The 18,101-nt window shown below is 48.1% G+C and overlaps 2 protein-coding genes and 1 pseudogene across 2 annotated transcripts; all 3 read left to right on the top strand.

Moving 5' to 3' along the window:
* The first annotated feature begins 3,002 nt into the window (after nt 1–3,002).
* LOC128625953 (ferritin heavy chain-like) lies at nt 3,003–3,548 on the top strand. Its single transcript, XM_053655808.1, has one exon. The coding sequence runs from the start codon at nt 3,003–3,005 to the stop codon at nt 3,546–3,548; it is 546 nt and encodes a 181-aa protein (XP_053511783.1).
* A 5,100-nt stretch (nt 3,549–8,648) lies between these two features.
* Nucleotides 8,649–9,077, top strand: LOC128625932 (ferritin heavy chain-like; annotated as a pseudogene).
* A 5,433-nt stretch (nt 9,078–14,510) lies between these two features.
* Nucleotides 14,511–15,214, top strand: LOC128625954 (ferritin heavy chain-like). The gene has a single exon (XM_053655813.1). The coding sequence runs from the start codon at nt 14,584–14,586 to the stop codon at nt 15,127–15,129; it is 546 nt and encodes a 181-aa protein (XP_053511788.1). The 5' UTR covers nt 14,511–14,583; the 3' UTR covers nt 15,130–15,214.
* The last annotated feature ends 2,887 nt before the right edge of the window (nt 15,215–18,101 follow it).

The raw sequence follows: 18,101 nt of genomic DNA, 5'->3' as shown, positions 1-18,101 counted from the left end.
CTTGTCTCTGGAGAAACAATAAGGAGAGTGAGTTTGGGCAAGAAGTAGAGGGTTCTGACATTTTACCTGAAGATTTTTAGTTGACTACAGTACCCAAATGTTCACGTTTCTTAAGAATACCTGTGTAGCAAGATGAAGACCCCAGAAGCCATCTTGGCAGAATACTGATGCCTACCCTGGCCCACAGGGTCCCTGTGTTGTGGCTGTGAGGAACAAATTCACGTGGACAATTTCCTGCACAGAGGTCCTGTGCAGGAAAAGGGACTGCGTGGCCAATCTCGCAGTGAGAGAGAAGGCCTGGACCCCTGCCTAGACTTGATTTTATTTCTTTTCTGGGTACATTCCATCCAGCATGGTCCTCCTTTACTATGTACAGGTTCCTTGTACGTGATTGCCTTTTACAGATAACAAGGGAAAGAATGTTCCTAACTCCTTCAAAGAGAAGGATGTGGCAGAACAAGGGGAAAAGTGGTTGAACTGGTTACATTCCATGCTTGGGACATTTAGCAAACCCTTTAGAAAGTCACTTTAAAGACAGGCAGTAGACATTTTCTGTCTCAATTCAAGGTGAGGGAGTTTAGCAAAAGCAAGACTCATGGCAGCGTGGATACAATGCAGGCCTGATTCCCCATGGGAGAACCTATCCGTGGGCCTGGGTCTGGTGTGTTGACCCACTTCCCACTGGATTTTTCGACAGTGAGGCTGGGCTACATTCCTAACAGCACACCGAATGGTTCCCTATAGAGTATCACTTCCACAAGCACTCACTGAGCAACTGCAATGGTTGCGTAAACTTAGGCTGGCTTTCCCAGACACATGGGAATGTCTCCCCATGGTCCCATGCTGGTCATGCATATTACCCTTTCAAAACATGCTAATACAGTTTTTTGCTTCAGTTGTCCTCTTTCTTCCATTAGCACAACATGATCCATCAAACTTGAAATAGCTCCATAGGACTGAAAAGCACAAAGACAAGGCTGAAAGTCAACTTCCTGGTAGGGAATATGAACTAGCATAAATCCCTCTGCAGGTTATGAGTGACTCAGTGCTTTCAAGAATGTAGAGGGAGGGGAAGAGCTGAAGCTGGGAGGCCAGTTAGGAGATGTTGTGGCTGGTCCAGGTGAAAGGCGATGGGGGTTGAACTACAGTGGTGACTGAGAAAAGGAAGAGATGTGGGCAAAATGCACATGGATTGAATGAGCCAATGAGCTCTGCTTATGGGCCAGAGGTGAAGAGTGAGAGATGAGGAAAATACTCTAGGTTCTGGTGATTAGAATTGAATACCTGCGGGATGGTAGCACTGTTTATTAATTTGAGGATGTTCGTCCAGTGGTGGGACTGCCATATTATGTAAAACCGGAGATGCCCACGGACCTCCAATGGAACCACCATGTAGATAACTGTGAGGCCATTATAGACCCAGGGCTCTAGTTTGTATCGAGAGCAGGGTGTGTAGGCACCCTTGGCTTAGCAAGTACCAGGAATTCATACACACAGAAACAAAACTTGTGTTCAGTGTAAATTCTTTTGTTTACCCACTCTGGGCACAATGACACTCTTATCAATTAGGAGAGGTTCGAACACTCCTGAAATCGAAGATCCCAGATAGCAGGCCCAAGGCCCAACCTCTCCCAGAGCTCTTTCTGAAGACAGCGGTGCCTGCCCTCCTGTGTGGACTCATTCATGCACAGTAGGTGTTATTTACCCACAGTGGGCACTGATCACCTACCCACTAGTGGGATGAGGCTGATACAATTATATCTGTGTTTCAGGTTTGCAAACAGCAAAAGAAACTATCATGAACGAGTATCTGCCAAAAGATTAGACAACCTGAAAGAAATAAATGAATTTTGAGAAACATACAATGTTCCGAAGCTGAATGAGGAAGAAACTGGAAATTTTAGCAGATGACTTACAACTAAGGAAATCAAAGATGTCACTAAATTTAAAAAAAAAAAAAACACCCAATAAACAAAAGCCCTGGACAGGATGTCTACACAAGAGAATTTTATACAACTGTGGTATCTGGCAGCTTTCCTCACCCCAAACTACACTGCAAAGACAGCAAATGAACGTAAGACAATTGCAGATCTGCAGAGAAGGGAAACAATAGGACACATCTACCTAGAAGAAAAATGTATTACTCTCCCCCTGTCAGAAATATCGTATTTGTTTGTCCACAAAGACTGCCCCTTTCCTACCTATAAGCCACGCCATGTATCCTCAAAGGAAAACCCACTGAGTAACTCAGCACACTCCAGCCTTCCCTTACAGCAGAAGCCCTGCAGTGAAATGCACCTCACAACCCCAGATCAGAGGATCAGACCCCTGCTCATTCCCTGCTTTGACCCCATAAGTCCTTTATGCCTAACTCACAGGGTTGCCAAATGTATGAGGAAGATTAAAGAAAAAAAGACAAGGAACGCACAGAACTAATTCTGGGCAGTGGGAACCCAGATATAACACAGAAACAGGAGAGAACTGTACCAAAAATTCAAATTCGTATTCTCAGAAGTATAAGGGAGGAAAATGGGTTTACACACTGGAAATGCCTTCTATAGAAGGAATTAGAGGAAAGATAAAGTTCTTGCAACACAGATATATTAATGCAAAATTGCAAACATTAAATGCTAAGAGGTCAGAACAGATTCTCCCCCGCCTCACCCAGGCTGTGATGGAACCTGGAACATGCCTCCTTTGTACTGCCCACTTCCTGCCCCCCCAACTCCGCCCTAGAAAGTCCCTTTGCCACTCCCACTGGCCCCCGCGGCATCCTCCTTGCGCCCTCTCCTGAGCACTCCTGAGAATTGGTCCCACCTTCCCCTTTCCGGTTCCATCTCAGAGCCAACCACCAGTCGCCTGCTGCAGACGCTGGAGCACCACCCCTCTGCGGTGCTGCTCACTCACCCAGGAGACTCTCGGAGGCTACCCCCGCAACTCCAGCTCCCGCTTCCAGGATTTCTTCACTTTGGTGCCCCCACCCCGCACCTGCGCTACAAGACATGGCTACCGCATTCGCGCCCTGCCACGTGAGTCAGAACTGCCACCTGGAGTGTGAGGCCGCCATCAACAACCAGGTCAACTTGGAGCTGCACGCTTCCTACGTGTACATGTCCATGGCCTGCTACTTCGACCGTGGAGACGCGGCCTTGAAGCACTTCAGCCTGTTCTTCCTTCGGCAGTCAAAGAAGGAGGTGGAGCTTGCAGATTACCTGTTGGGGCTGCAGAACCGGCGTGCTGGCAACCCCCGCCTGTGGAACATCCCCAGGCCTGAGGAAGAGAACTGGGAGAATGGCCTGAGGGTCATGGAGCGCGCCTTGCACCTGGCGAAAGGAGTCCACCAGAGCCTGCTGAATCTGTACCAGCTGGTCACTGAGAAGCATGGCAAGGTCTTCCACTTCCTGGAGTGTGACTACCTGCGTGAACAAGCCATGTTCATCCAAGAGTTGGGGGAGCACATCACCAACCTGCGCAAGCTGGGGACCCCGGAAGATAGCCTGGCAGAGTCCCTCTTTGACAAGCTTACTCTGAAGGACAGCAAGAACTGAGCGGGGACTGCCTTCCCCATAGCCAGCCACGGGGGGCCTGACTTGCCCTGGTCAGGGTGCCAAGCATGCCTCTTGCCATATTGACCTATGAAACGTTCTGTTAAGTTTTTAAGTCCGAGTGTTATCCTTACTTCCTAAAGTTATTGGTTGCTAAATAATTAAAAGTGTTTCATTGGTTTGTGTGTGGAAAACTGTCACCTTTTAAGCTTCCAAATAAGTGTGCAGGTGTCTCTTCACTCACGCATGCCCCATCATGTGCAGCTTGGGATCTCCATGGGTGCGGGTGTGGGGGTGGGGACCTCAAGAGCGCCTGGATGGAAGGAGGTATTCCATGGATTCTGGATGGAGGGTCGGCATGTTCCCTGGGCCCTGAATGAAGGATGGACTTATCCCCTGGTACCCTGGATGGATGATGGAGGTAATTCCTGGACTCTGGATGGAGGGAGGGGCATTTCTTGGGACCCTGAATGGATGGAGGGAGAAGGTATTCCGTGGGATTCTGGATGGACAGACAAGGTATTCCCTGAAGCTCTGGATGGAGGGAGGAGGCATACCGCGCAGCTCTGGACAGAGGGGAGAGGTTTGTGTGGGAACCTGGATGCAGGGAGGAGGTATACCCTTCCTGCTTTATAGAGTGAAGGCTATGCCCTGGACCCTGGATCCAGGGAGGGAGTATCCTGGTGGCCCTGAATGGAGGGAAGTGGTATTCCCAGGACCCTGGATGGAGGGAATGGGTACACCGTGGGACCTTGGAGGGAGGGGGTAGTCTGTGTGACCCTAGTTCAGGGCTATCACGCTCGTTTTCACCGGGGGCCACACGAGACTCATGGTTGCCTTGAAAGGGCCGCACATAATTTTGGGACTCTAGAAATGTAACTACTTCTTAACTGTTAAGCCAGAGCTCAGTGCAGCTGCAGGGAAGAAACATGGCAACAGAACGGAGAGAAAGGAGGTCGAGGGCCGGATTAAGCCCACAGGACTTGTGGTTGCCCCCCTGTGCCCTAGTTGGAGGGAGGGCTTGTTGCTTGGACCCTGGATGGAAGGAAGTGGTATTCCCTGGACCCTGGGTGGAGGGAGAGGCATTGTGTGGGGGATCTTGGATGGAGGGAGCATGTAGTGTGTGGGACCCTGGGAAAGGCAGAATCAATCTCCCCTTATAAACAATATAGGTACGTGAGGGTGAGGTCCGACAGGGCCCTGGTTAAGCTGGATTCATGTGCACGGTACAAGTATACTAAAAACAGTATGAAAGCCATGAGACTCCTTGCCTCTAAGGAAGTAGTGAAGAATGGTGTCGGGCAGAGGTTAAAATAAAGGGATAATCAGCTTTACCTGAAATGTTTATGTTCATTAAATCATGCAAAAGGGAATAGTTAAGTCTGGGTAGTCAGATGGCGATGTTGGAATTCCTAAGGGTAGAGTACCCTTGATAAGCTAACACTGGGCAAGAGTGATAATGGCAAGTGAGCCTCAGGCTGGCTTCCCCAGAGACAGAGGAGTGACTTCCCATAGTCACCAAGGCCTGGGTTGCACATTGCAGTTAGAAAACAGCCACTTACGTGTGTTTTCTATCCTTCGTTTTTACATAGTATATATCATGCATAAAAGTTCATATATATTTTCAGCACCACAGTTCCTTTTGAATCTCCGGACTAGATTCTGAAAATGTCTGCTTAGGGAAGACACCCTTTGTTGAAAACCAGTTCAGTGACTGCATTATCAGATATGAAGCAGCTGCATTCCAGACCTTTGCTGAGCCTGGTTGTATATCTGCCCGGAGGTTTCAAGTATCCAACTCTAATTTAGTATTTGTCCCTTGCTACCAAGAGAGCCTAAGCTAATATGTGTCCTTATAATCAGCACAATTTTACCAGGCTATGCTGTCACTGTTTACAGAACACACCTACTCTAGAGTAGTAGATGCCAGTTTTCTCTTTGTCCCTAGTACAGGTTCCTCTGTAAAAAAAAAAAAAAAAGTAAAGATGAAAGGGTGTGAAGGATAAAAGTAAATAATTGCCTGGATGGAAACAGAGACTGATGAAGGCTGCTACCACAGTCCTCCCTCCTCACCTGAAAGTGTTTTCATCTTAATTTGCAGGTCTCTAATTTTTAGACCAGCCTTTCCAAGACTGTGTTCAGTATCAGGCACTGCCACAGAATAGTAGCAGGTGTTCAGTAAAAAACGAATTCACACACACACACACACACACACACACACACACACAAACGAATTCACACACACACACAGACAGGTTTGTATTAATCAACTTAGTGGGATTTCTGGTGTAGCTTTCTAGTTATTGTCTAGGAATTGTAGGTCTTTGATTCAAGAAACATTCTTTGTAGACCTATAACACGGGGATAATATGTTCAGCATTTCCAAAACATTCTAATCATGAGGTCCCTTTTCTACCAAATCTCATAGAACACTATTGCAAAAAGATAGCTTTGGAAACTGTTGAAAGATCTCATCCTGTGTTGTTCCACAGGCACATCCCTGTAGCTACACCTCCGTCGTTCTCATTGAGAAGGCGTCAGGAGAAATTGGAATGTTTGCTGTGTAGGCTCCAGCACAATACATTTTGGGACAATAAGTGCAACGCAGGGCCCTCACCATGACAGTGGGTAGCTATCACACGTACCCATTTTGTTCCCTAATGGGTAACTCCTAACCGGGTCTTTTCCCATCATATTCTGATTTCCATTTGTAAATGCATGGCTTTCTGGGAATGATAACAGTGATATTTTTTCAGTACTTAAATCATAGAGAGAAAGGCCAAGTAGTTTAGATTTCTCACCTGCCTCTCTACCTATGTATTAATCTCACCAACAGCAGAATTCTTCGTTTTCATTTTTCCAGACCAGATTGCTGAATTTTGGTCAGTTACACACCTTTGGGTCAAAAGCAATCTGCGCCTGCGTTTTTTGGGACATTAAATGCAGAAGTTCCTCAAAATCCAGACATTTTTTTCAAAATCGAAGAAAAATTTTAATAGAACATATTCATGATAAAAGTTTTCAGCAGTACAGCGGAAGATCCTCTGATATCTCAGCTTCACACAGCACCTTCTTGAATAAAATTCCAGAGACATATAAGTGCATATTATATGTATTGATCTTTTCCCCCTTCACAAATGAGAGATGATTATACATCCTGCTCTGAATTTTCTCTCTTCTTAGCACTTCATTTGGAGTGATTCCGACACTTAACTGTGAGGAAAAAGAACAAGGCGTATACGCTATAAAGCATTTTGGTAATAAAGTCGAGGATTGCTAATAAATATATAATCCATTACATGTCAGGTGTAACTGAAGAATGAAAATGAGTTTCAAGAATGTAAGAAATTATAAGTGGATAAACGCTTCAATGAAGGAATCCATGACGTCATAGAAAATAAACATACAATCAACAATGTACTTCGTGCTCAGCGTCTTACACTTCATCTTTTTCCTCCGATGGAGACCATCAGTACTACTACCTATAGAATTTTTCAGTTTTGCGTGAGCACCTCATTGCAATGCATTTCTCTTTGAGTTCTGTAGAGGACCTGCGAAGTTTCTCTCCAGACCAAAAAATACACGATCCAATTCTGTACATTGAACCTGCACTAATGCCGAACAGTAGTTGGTGTGGCGCATCATCTGAAGGTGAGCTCTTTCAGATTTTTTGATTTAAATATGTTCCCACAACTACTCTCAGGTATCAATTCTCCTGACACCTCCAATGAACTTGATGAAACTCCTATTTCGTTCCCAGGCAAATATCAACATAATGCAATGCTATTATGTTCTCGATCTGCAAAATAGTCTATATTATGCTGGCAAATCACAAAATAATTAAAGCAAACTTCTCAACAAGAACAGTGCCCGAGTCTGATCCATCTTATTAACCACCACTTTTATCTGTCTCTTCCTTGGCTGCTTAGTTCGATTCAACAAGAAAATATGCCTTTTTAAACAACAGTAATGTTTTCCATTATACTTGGAACTCCATATTACACTAGTTTCAGGTATACAGCATAGTAGTTGGACACTTATATAATTTATGAACTCTACTGCCCACCCGCCACCACACACAATTTGTACAATAACATTGGCTATATTCCCTATGGTGCGCTTTACATCCCCATCTCTATTTTGTAAGTACCAATTTGTCCTTCTTAATTCCTTCACCTTTCGCACCAGCCTCCCAAACTCCAACCCGTGTGACAATTAGTTGGACCTCTCTGAGTTGCTTTTGGTTTTGTTTGTTCATGTATTTTGTCTTTTAGATTCCACAGAGAAATGAAATCTTATGGTATTGGCCTTCCTGTGTTTGACATAGTTCACCGAGCATAATATCCCCTTGGTTCATCCATTTTGCTCAGATAATAAGATTTCATTCTTTACTGTGTCTGAGTAATATTGCACAATGTATATGTACCTCTTCTTTACAAAAGGTGTATCTTCATGGGAGGAGAAAGCAGAGATCACTGGAGGGACAAGGTCTAGGAAGTCAGTGGGGCTGTCGGAACTGTCCTCACGTCCATGCAAAGTCGTTCAAACAAAGCTTTGTGATAGTAAATGTAACCAGTGACACCACAAAAGGGCTATGTTTAATGAAACAGTCACTTTAGGGCAGTGTTCATGTAAGTTGCTCAAAGAACTCATGCAGGTGATTAACTGAAACCAGTTGCACTCATATTCCTGAGGAACATTTTCAAATGTCACACATAACAGATGCCTAGCACTGTAAGGCCTTGTGAGCCAGACTGGCATGGAACTTGGAAAGTGTCAATGCTACTGGCCCCATTGGGCCCCCCCTCAAGCACCCCGGCAACCAGGGCCATACCCTGACCCTGACCCCTAAGTCTCGATACTGTACTGGATGCTAATTCCTCCCTCCCTCCCTCGACGGTATTGAGTGGAGGGTTTTTTCTGTCCCACCTCTGAGACAACAGCAGGGCCAGAGGCCTGACACGTGAGCACCCCAGGGTTTCGGACCACTGCAGGACACTTCGGGGCCCTGCAGCCTCCACAGTCACCCCTGCCACAGCCCACCCTACTGCCTGGGATTCTACACCACTGCAGTCTTGCAGCCCCGTGCCTGTGCCTGAAGACATGGCGATGCTGGCCGGGCCCTCTTTTGTGCCTCAGAACTACCAGCCTGAGTGTGAGGCTGCTGTCAACAACCACATCAATGTACACTTCCACAGCTGCAGAATTAGGTGGGGGCCGAATCCGCCTGCGAGACATCAGAAGTCCTCCCTGGGAAGCATGGCAGAGTGGCCTGAGGGCCATGTATTGTGCCTTGCACCTGGCGAAGAAAGTGAGGCAGAGCCTCCTGAGTCTGCACCAGCTGGCCACTGAGAAGGGGGGACGGCCACCTGTGCCATTTCCTGGAGAGTCACTACCTGCACCAACAGGTGATGTTCATCAAAGTATTGGGGGGACCGTGTCATCAAGCCGTGCAAGATGGGAGCTCCGGAATTCGGCCTGGCAGAGTACCTCTTTGACAAGTTCACTCTGGGCGATAGCAAGAAGAAATGACCCTGGACTGCCTTCCTGATAGCCTCGGGGTGACTTTCCCTGGTCACCTTGCTGAGCGTGCCTATTGCCATATTGCCCTTGAAAAGGTGTGTTTAAATTTTTATGTTGCAGTTTTACCATTTTTCCAATAAAGTTGGTGGTTCCTAAATAAATAGAGGTGTTTCACTCATGTGTGTGTTTTAAACCCAAATGTTCTAAGTAATAAAAGAGGAGTCTGTCTTTCCAAACACGCCCCATGACTTTAAGATCAGGATCTCCGGGCAGTGGAGGGCCTATTCCTTGGGACCATGGATAGAGGGATCAAGTATTTTTTTGGGGACCTGGTTGGAGGGAACAGGTGTTCAGTGGGACGGAGAATGAAGGGAGGGGTAATCACTGGGGTGATGGATGGAGAGTGGAGTTACTCCCAGGAACCTGGATGACAAGAGTGAGTATTCACTGATCCCAGGAGGATGATGGGGCTATTTCCTGGGACACTAGATGGAGAAGGGGTTGTCCTGGGACCCTGGGTTGAAGGAGAGAGTATTTCCTGGGCCCGGATTGGCGGGAGGAGTTGTTTTGTGGACCGTGAATGGTAGGGGGGGCTATTCCTGGGACCATGGATTGAGGGACGAGGTATTCCCTGATCCCTATAGGAGGCTGGGATATTCTGAGGGATAATGGCTAAAGCCAGAGAGTACTCTGGGACTCTGGATGGAGGGAGAGAGTATTCCCTAGGCCCTGAAGTGAGGCAGGAGGTATTTTGAGGACCCTGGGCAGGGAGGGGCCATTGCCTGGACCCTGGATATAGGGAAGAGGTTGCCTGGGATACTGGATAGAGGAGGAAGGTATTCTCCAGGCCTTGGATAGAGGCAGGAGGTATTCTCTATGTCCCAGATGAAGAGACAGGTATTCCACAGGCTTAAATGGAGGGGAGAGGTATTTCCTGGGCCTTGAATGGAGTGAGTGAGGGAGCATTCCGTGGGGACCAGTCTTGTGGGTGGAGTGTTCCCTGGACCCTGGATGGAGGGAGATTGTATTTTCTTGGCCCTGGATTGAGGGAGGAAGTATGCCCTTGTCCTGGATGGAATGACGTGGTATTCCCTGAACCCCGGGGGAGGTTGGGGCTCTCCTGTGGGATACCGGATGATGGAGGGGCATTCCTTGGGGTCCCAGCATGGAGGGAGGGAACATTACCTGGACCCTGGGTGGAGGGAGGTCATATTCCCTATGCCCTGAATGGAATGAGAATGTACTTCCTGGGCCATGGATAGAGGAAGGGCATTTCCTGGGAAACAGGTAGGAGGGAGGAGCTGTACCCTGGACCTTAATCGAAGGTAGGGGTGAACCCTCGGTGAGCATGGGGACACTCTGTGGGACCCTGAATGGAGAGAGCAGGTTCTCTGGGTAGCTCGATGGAGGCAGGGGTGTTACCTAGACCCTGTATGGAGGGAGGAGGTATTCCCTGGTCCTGGGTGGAGGGAGGGGTGTTTCCTGAAACTCGGAGGAGGATGGGACTATTCTTTTCACGCTGGATCTAGGGATCTTGCATTTCCCGGAACTTGCATGAAGGGAAGAGTAATTCCCTGCACTCTGAAATGAGAGAGGGGTTATTCCCTAGCCTCTGGAAAAGAGCCCAGGGAAAATGGTGGGTGGAAGAGGGTACTCCCTGGAACCTGGAGTGAAGAAGCTGTGTCCCTGAGACCCTGAAAGGATGGAGCAATATTCCTTGGAACCTCAAGGCAGGGTGGGGTTTTTCCCTGAACCCTTTATGGAAGAAAGGAAGTTCTCTGGACTGTGGATGGAGGGAGGGTATATTTCTTGAACCCTAGAGGAGTGTGGGTAATTTCCTGGGGCCCAGGTTGGGATTAGAGGTTAGTCCCTGGGTACTGGATAGAGGTGGAATCCAGGTTGGAAGGAGGGGTTATTTTCTGGCTCCCTGATGGATGGAGGGTGTTTTACCTGGGCCCTGAATGGAGAGAGGAAGTATTATTTTTTTTTTATCCACCCACCCCGAGAGGAAGTATTACTTGAACACTGCATGGGGGAAGGAAGTATATCAGGGACTCGAAGCAGAGGGCCTGGGTGCTCACTGAAATCTTGAGGAGCATGAGGCTTTTTGTGGGACCCTGGATGGAGGGAGGACATATTACCTGGAACCTAGATGGAGGGAGGTTGTATTCCCTGGACCCTGAAAGCATGAGGTGGGTATTCCCTGGACTGTGGATGGAGTGTGTGGGTATTCCCCGGACGATACATGGAGGGAAGGGGTATTTCCTCATCCTGAATGGAGGGAGTATGAATTCCCTGGACCCTGAATGGACAGACTAGGTATGTCCTGAATCCTGAATGCAGCGAGAGGGTTTTCCTCGGGACCCTGGAAAACGCAGAATTTATCTTCTCATCAGAAACCTTGTGGTATATGGCACAGGGCTGTTAGCTGCATAGTCTTTGGCCCTGGTGAAAATAGATGCATGTCCATGCTCAAAATACAAAGCCTGGCCTTCAAATTTTTGCTGTGCTTGTCTCTGGAGAAACAATAAGGAGAGTGAGTTTGGGCAAGAAGTAGAGGGTTCTGACATTTTACCTGAAGATTTTTAGTTGACTACAGTACCCAAATGTTCGCGTTTCTTAAGAATACCTGTGTAGCAAGATGAAGACCCCAGAAGCCATCTTGGCAGAATACTGATGCCTACCCTGGCCCACAGGGTCCCTGTGTTGTGGCTGTGAGGAACAAATCCACGTGGAATACAGAAGTCCTGTGGAGGAAAAGGGACGTGGTTGCCTCTCTCTGAGTTAGAAAGAGGGCCCGGAAGCCTGCCTGGACAGGTGTTATTGCGTTTCTGGGTACATTACATCCAGCATGGTCCTTATTTACTGTGTACAGGTTCCTTGTAGGTGATTGCTCTTTACAGATAACAAAGGAAAGAATGTTGCTAACTCCTTCAAAGAGAAGGATGTGGCCGATCAAGGAGAAAGGTGGCTGAAGTCGTTACACTCCATACATGGGACGTTTAGCACAGCTTTTAAGAAGTTACTCTAAAGATATGCAGTAGAAATTTCCTGCCTCGATTCAGGGTGAGGGAGTTTTAGCAAAAGCATGTCTCATAGCAGCCTAGGTACAATGCAGGCCTGATTCCCCATGGGCGAACCTATATGTGGGCCTGGGTCTGGTGTATTGACTCACTTCCCACTGGATTTTCTGAGTCTGAGGCTGGGCTACATTCCCCATGCCACACAGAACGGTTCCCTATAGAGTAGCACTTCCACAAGCTCTCACTGAGCAACTGCAATGGTTGCTGAGCCTTAGGCTGGTTTTCCGAGACACATGGGAGTGTCTCCCCATGGTCCCATGCTGGTCATGCATATTACCCTTTCAAAACATGCTAAGAGAGGTTTTTGCTTCGGTTGTCCTCTTTCTTCCATTAGCACAAAATGATCCCCCAAATGTGAAATATCTCCACAGGACTGAAAAGTACAAAATCAAGGCCGACAGTCAAATTCCTGGTATTGAATATGAAGTAGCATAAATTCCTCTGCATGTTATTAGTGACTCAGTGCTTTCAAGAATGTAGAGGGAAGGGGGAGAGCTGAAGCTGGGAGGCCAGGTAAGAGATGTTGTAGCTGGTCCTGGTGAAAGGGAATGGATGTTGAACTATGGTGCTGACTGAGAAAATAAGGAGATGGGGGCATATTTTACATGGATTGGATGAGGTGATAAGCTCTGCTTATGGGCCAGAGGTGACAAGTGAGAGATGAGGAAAGCAATCTAGGTTCTGGGGATTAGAATTGAATACCTGGGGGGGAATGGTAGCACTGTTTACTAATTTGAGGACTTTTGTCCAGGGGTGGGACTGCCATATTATGTAAAACCCGAGATGCCTATTGGACGTCCAAGTGGAACCACCATGTAGATAACTGTGAGGCCATTATAGACCCAGTGCTCCAGTTTGTATCGGGGCTGGGTGGGTAGGTACCCTTGGCTTAGCAAGTACCAGGAACTCATACACACAGAAACAAAACATGTCTTCAGTGTAAATTCTATTGTTTACCCACTCCAGGCACAATGACACTCTTATCAATTAGGACCCCAATCAAAGTTCCCAGATACTAGACCCAAGGTCCCACCTCTCCAGGAGACCTTTCTAAAGACAGCAGTGCCAGTCCTGCTATGTGGACTCATTCACGCACAGTAGGTGTTATTTACCCACAGTGGGCACTTGATCACCTACCCACTAGTGGGATGAGACTATTACAATAATATCCGTTTTAATGTTTGTAAGTAGCAATACAAAGTATTATGTACAAGTATATGTCACCAAATTAGAGAATCTGAAAAACAAAGGAATACAGTCTAGAAACGTACAATCTTCCGAGGATGAATCAAGAGGAACCTGGAATTTTGAACAGAGGGCTTACCGCTAAGGACATCAAAGTGGTCATTAGAGGAAAAAAAACAAATAAGAACAACAACAAAAAAACACGCAACAAACAAAACCCTGGACTGGATGGATGGCTACACAGGTGAATTTTATGCAACTGGGGTATGTGACACCTTTTATTTCCCCAAAGTACACTCTCAAGACAGCAAATGACTTTAGGACAATTGCAGACCTGCCGAGAAGGGAAACAATAGGGCACATTTACTTAAAAGACAAAAGTATTACTCTCGCAATGTCAGGTGTATCACATTTATTTTGTCCCCAGGGAGTGCCCCTTTCCTACCTATAAGCCATGCCATGTATCCTCAAAGGAAAACCCACTGAGTAACTCAGCACACTCCAGCCTTCCCTTACAGCAGAAGCCCTGCAGTGAAATGCACTTCACAACCCCAGATCAGACCCCTGCTCATTCCCTGCTTTGACCACATAAGTCCTTTATGCCTAACTGTACAGGAACACAGGTTTGCCAAATGTATGAGGAAGATAAAAGAAAAAAGGACAGGGAATTCACAAAACTATTTCTGGGCAGGGGGAACCCAGATATAACACAGGAAACAGAAGAGAATTGTACCAAGGATTCAAATTCATATTCTCAGAACTTTAAGGGAAGAAAAGGGGTATATACAACAATAATGTCTTCTATAGAAGGAATTAGAGGGCAGATAAGGTCCTTGAAACATAGACATATTCTTGCGAAATTGAAAACATTAAATGTCAAGAGGTCAGAACAGCTTCTCCCCGCCTCACCCAGGCTGTGACGGAACCTGGAACACGCTGCTGGTGCACTGCCCACTTAGACCCGCCCCCCAGCCCGCCCCCCCCCCCCCCACCAAGGGGTCCTCCTTGCTCCCTCTCCTGTACACTCGCGAGAATGGTCACTTTTTCGGCCTTCAGGTCCCTCCTTCCCTTTTCCGGTTCCGTTGCGGAGCCAATCACGAATCCCCTGCTGCAGGCGCTGGAGCACCACCCCTCTGCTCTGCCACTGACCCGCCTTGGGGACTCTTGGAGGCTACAGGGCAAGTCCAGCTCCCGCTTCCAGGACTTCTTCCCTTTGTTGCCCCCACCCTGCACCTGCGCTGCCGGACATGGCTACCGCATTCGCGCCCTGGCATGTGCGTCATAACTACCACCCGGAGTGTGAGGCCGCCATCAACAACCAGGTCAACTTGGAGCTGCACGCCTCCTACGTGTACATGTCCATGGCCTGCTACTTCGACCGTGGAGACGCGGCCTTGAAGCACTTCAGCCTGTTTTTCCTTCGGCAGTCGAACAAGGAGAGGGAGCACGCGGAGTATCTGTTGGGGCTGGAGAGCCAGTGTGCTGCCAACCCCCGCCTGCGCAACATCCCCAGGCCTGAGGAAGGGAAGTGGGAGAATGGCCTGAGGGTCATGGAGTGCGCCTTGCACCTGGCGAAGAGAGTGCACCAGAGCCTGCTGAATCTGTACCAGCTGTCCAGGGAGAAGCATGGCAAGGTCTGTCACTTCCTGGAGCGTGACTACCTGCGTGACCAAGGGATGTTCATCCAGGAGTTGGGGGAGCACATCACCAACCTGCGCAAGCTGGCGGCCCCGGAAGATAGCCTGGCAGAGTCCCTCTTTGACAAGCTTACTCTGGGCGGCAGCAAGAACTGAGCAGGGACTGCCTTCCCCATAGCCTCGGGGTGACTTCCCTTTTCACCGTGCTGAGCGTACCTACTGCCATGTTGCCCTTCAAAAGTTCCGCTTAAGTTTTTATGTTCCAGTTTTATCTTTTTTCCAAGGAATTTATTGCTTCCTAAATAAATAAAGTTCTTTCATTGGTTCACCTGTGTTTAACCCAAACCTTCTAAGTAATACAACAGGTATGTAGGATTCTCTCTTTCCAAACACACCGCATCACTTGCACATTAGAACTTTGTGGATGGGAGGGCATATTTCCTGGGATCTTGGATAGAGGGAGCCAGTATTCTCTGGGACCCCGGGTAGAGGGAACAGGTGTTCTGTGGGACACAGCATGAAGAGAGGGGGTACCCCAGGGACCATGGATGGAGAGACGTGTTACTCCCAGGAACCTGGATGGAAGGAGTGGGCATTCACTGATCCCTTGAGGAGCGTGGGGCTATTCCTGGGGCACTAGATAGAGACAAGGGGGGTCCTGCGACTGTGGATTGAAGGAGAGGTTAGTTCCTGGGCCCTGAAGGGAGGGAAGAGTTATTTTGTGGAAACTGGATGGAGGGAGGGGCTAGTCCTGAGACCATGGGTGGAGGGAGGAGGAATTCCCTGGGCCCTGGATGGAGGGAGGAGGTATTCCCTGATCCTTGGAGAAGGGTGGGATATTCTGAAGGATAAGGTCTGGAGCCAGGGGCTATCTTGGGACCCAGGACGGAGGGAGAGTGCACTCCCTGGGCCCTGAATGGAGGAAGGAGGCATTTTGTGGACCCTGGGTGGAGGGAGGGGCATACTCAGAACCCTGCATAAAGGCAGGGGGTTGCCTGGGGTACTGGATGGAGGGAGAAGGTTTTCCCTGTACACTGGACAGAAGTCAGTGGTATTCCCTGGACGCTGTATTCAGGTAGAAGGTATTCTCTGGGCTGTGAGTAGAAGCAGGAGGTATTCCTTTGGACCTGTATGGAGAGAGATGTAATTCTGTGGGCTTACATGGAGGGGAGAGGTATTTCCTGGGTCTTGAATGGAGGGAAGATCATTCAGTGAGACTCTCTTCCAGGTAGGGTATTGCCTAGACCCCGGATGGATGAGATTGGTTTTTTTTGTTTTTTTGGTTTTTTGTTTTTTGGCCATAGATTGAGTGAGGAGGCATTCCCTGGGCCCTGGGTGGAGGGAAGGGGTATGTATCCCTGGATGCTGGGAGGAGTGAAGTGTTATTCCCCAAACCCTGCTAGAAGTTGGGGCTATTCTTTTGGACACTGGATGATGGAGGGGCATTCTGTAGGCCCCAGGATGGAGTGAGGGAATATTACCTGGACACTAGGTAGAGGGAGGAAGTATTCCCTAGACCCTGAATTGAAGGAAATATTATTTCCTGGACCCTGGACGGAGGGAGGGGTCATTCTGTGGAACCCATGTTGGAGGGATGGGTGAATCCTTGGGTCTGAGATGGAGGGTGGGTGTTTTCCATGGGCTCTTAATGGTGGGAGAATGCATTCCTTGGACACTGGATGGGGGGGGGTGGGATGCATACACAGGTCCCTGGTTGGAGTGCCTGGGTATTCACTGAATCCTAGAGGAGCGTGGAACTATTTTGTGGGACCCAGGATGGAGGGAGGGCATATTACATGGAAGCTGGATAGAGGAAGGTCGTATTGCCTGGATCCGGAATGGACAGAGCAGGGGTGCCCTGGACCTTGGATGGAGTGAGAGGGTTTTCCTTGGGCCCCTGGAAAATGCAGAATTCATCTCATCCTTAGAAAGCCTGTGGTATAGGGCAGGGTGCAGTCAGATAGATGGTCTGGGGCCGTGGTGAAAACAGATGCATGTCCATGCTCAAAATACAAAGCCTGGCCTTCAAATTATTGCTGAGCTTCCTTCTGGAGAAACAACAGAGAGAGTGAGATTGGGCAAGAAGTAGAAGATTCTTACATTTTAACTGAAGGTTTTTAGTTCACTACAGTACCCAAATGTTCATGTTTCTTAACAATACCTGTGTAGCAAGATGAAGACCCCAGAAGCCATCTTGGCAGAGTACTGATGTGGACCCTGGCCCACAGGGTCCCTGCGTTGTGGCTGCGAGGAACAAATCCACTTGGACTACAGAAGTCCTGTGATGAAATGGGATGGTGTGGCCACTCTCTCAGTCAGAGTAAGGGCCTGGACCCCTGCCTTGACAGGCTTTTACTGCTTACCTGGGTACATTACATCTAGGACGGTCCTCATTTGCTATGTATAGGTTTCCTGTAGGTGATTGCTTTTTACACAAAACAAAGGAACAAATGTTGCTAACTGCTTTATAGAGAAGGATGTGGCCGATCAAGGAGAAAAGTGGTTGACCTCGTTATACTCCATACTTGGGAAATTTAGCACAGCTTTTAAGAAGTTACTTTAAAGAGCTGCAGTAGAAACTTCCTGCCTCAATTCAGGGGGATGGAGTTTTAGCAAAAGCATGTCTCATAGCAGCCTAGGTACAATGCAGGCCTGATTCCCCCTGGGCGAACCTATATGTGGGCCTGGGTCTGGTGTATTGACTCACTTTCCACTGGATTTTCCGAGGCTGAGGCTGGGCTACATTCCCTATGCCACACAGAACGGTTCCCTATAGAGTACCACTTCCACAAGCACTCACTGAGCAACTGCAATGGTTGCTGAGGCTTAGGCTGGCTTTTCCAGACACATGGAAGTGTCTCCCCATGGTCCCATGCTGGTCATGCATATTACCCTTTCAAAACATGCTGATAGAGGTTTTTGCTTCAGTTGTTCTCTTTCTTCCATTAGCACAACATGGTCCCTCAAAGATGAAATAGCTCTGTAGGAGTGAAAAGCTCAAAGACAAGGCCGAAGGTCAACTTCCAGGTACTGAATATGAATTAGTATAAATTCCTCTGCAGGCTATGAGTGACTCAGTGCTTTCAAGAATGTAGAGGGAGGGGGAGAGCTGAAGCTGGGAGGCCAGT

Source organism: Artibeus jamaicensis, unplaced genomic scaffold (genome assembly GCF_021234435.1).
Source record: "Artibeus jamaicensis isolate MK-2021 breed Jamaican fruit bat unplaced genomic scaffold, CSHL_Jam_final scaffold_1283, whole genome shotgun sequence".
Taxonomy (NCBI): Eukaryota; Metazoa; Chordata; class Mammalia; order Chiroptera; family Phyllostomidae; genus Artibeus; species Artibeus jamaicensis.
The sequence above is the reverse complement of the archived record's forward strand: the minus strand, read 5'-3'. Positions and strand labels throughout refer to the sequence as shown.

Coding starts and splice junctions, on each gene's coding strand:
- LOC128625953 (XM_053655808.1), top strand. CDS start 3,003: ATGGCTACCGCATTCGCGCCCTGCCACGTGAGTCAGAACTGCCACCTG.
- LOC128625954 (XM_053655813.1), top strand. CDS start 14,584: ATGGCTACCGCATTCGCGCCCTGGCATGTGCGTCATAACTACCACCCG.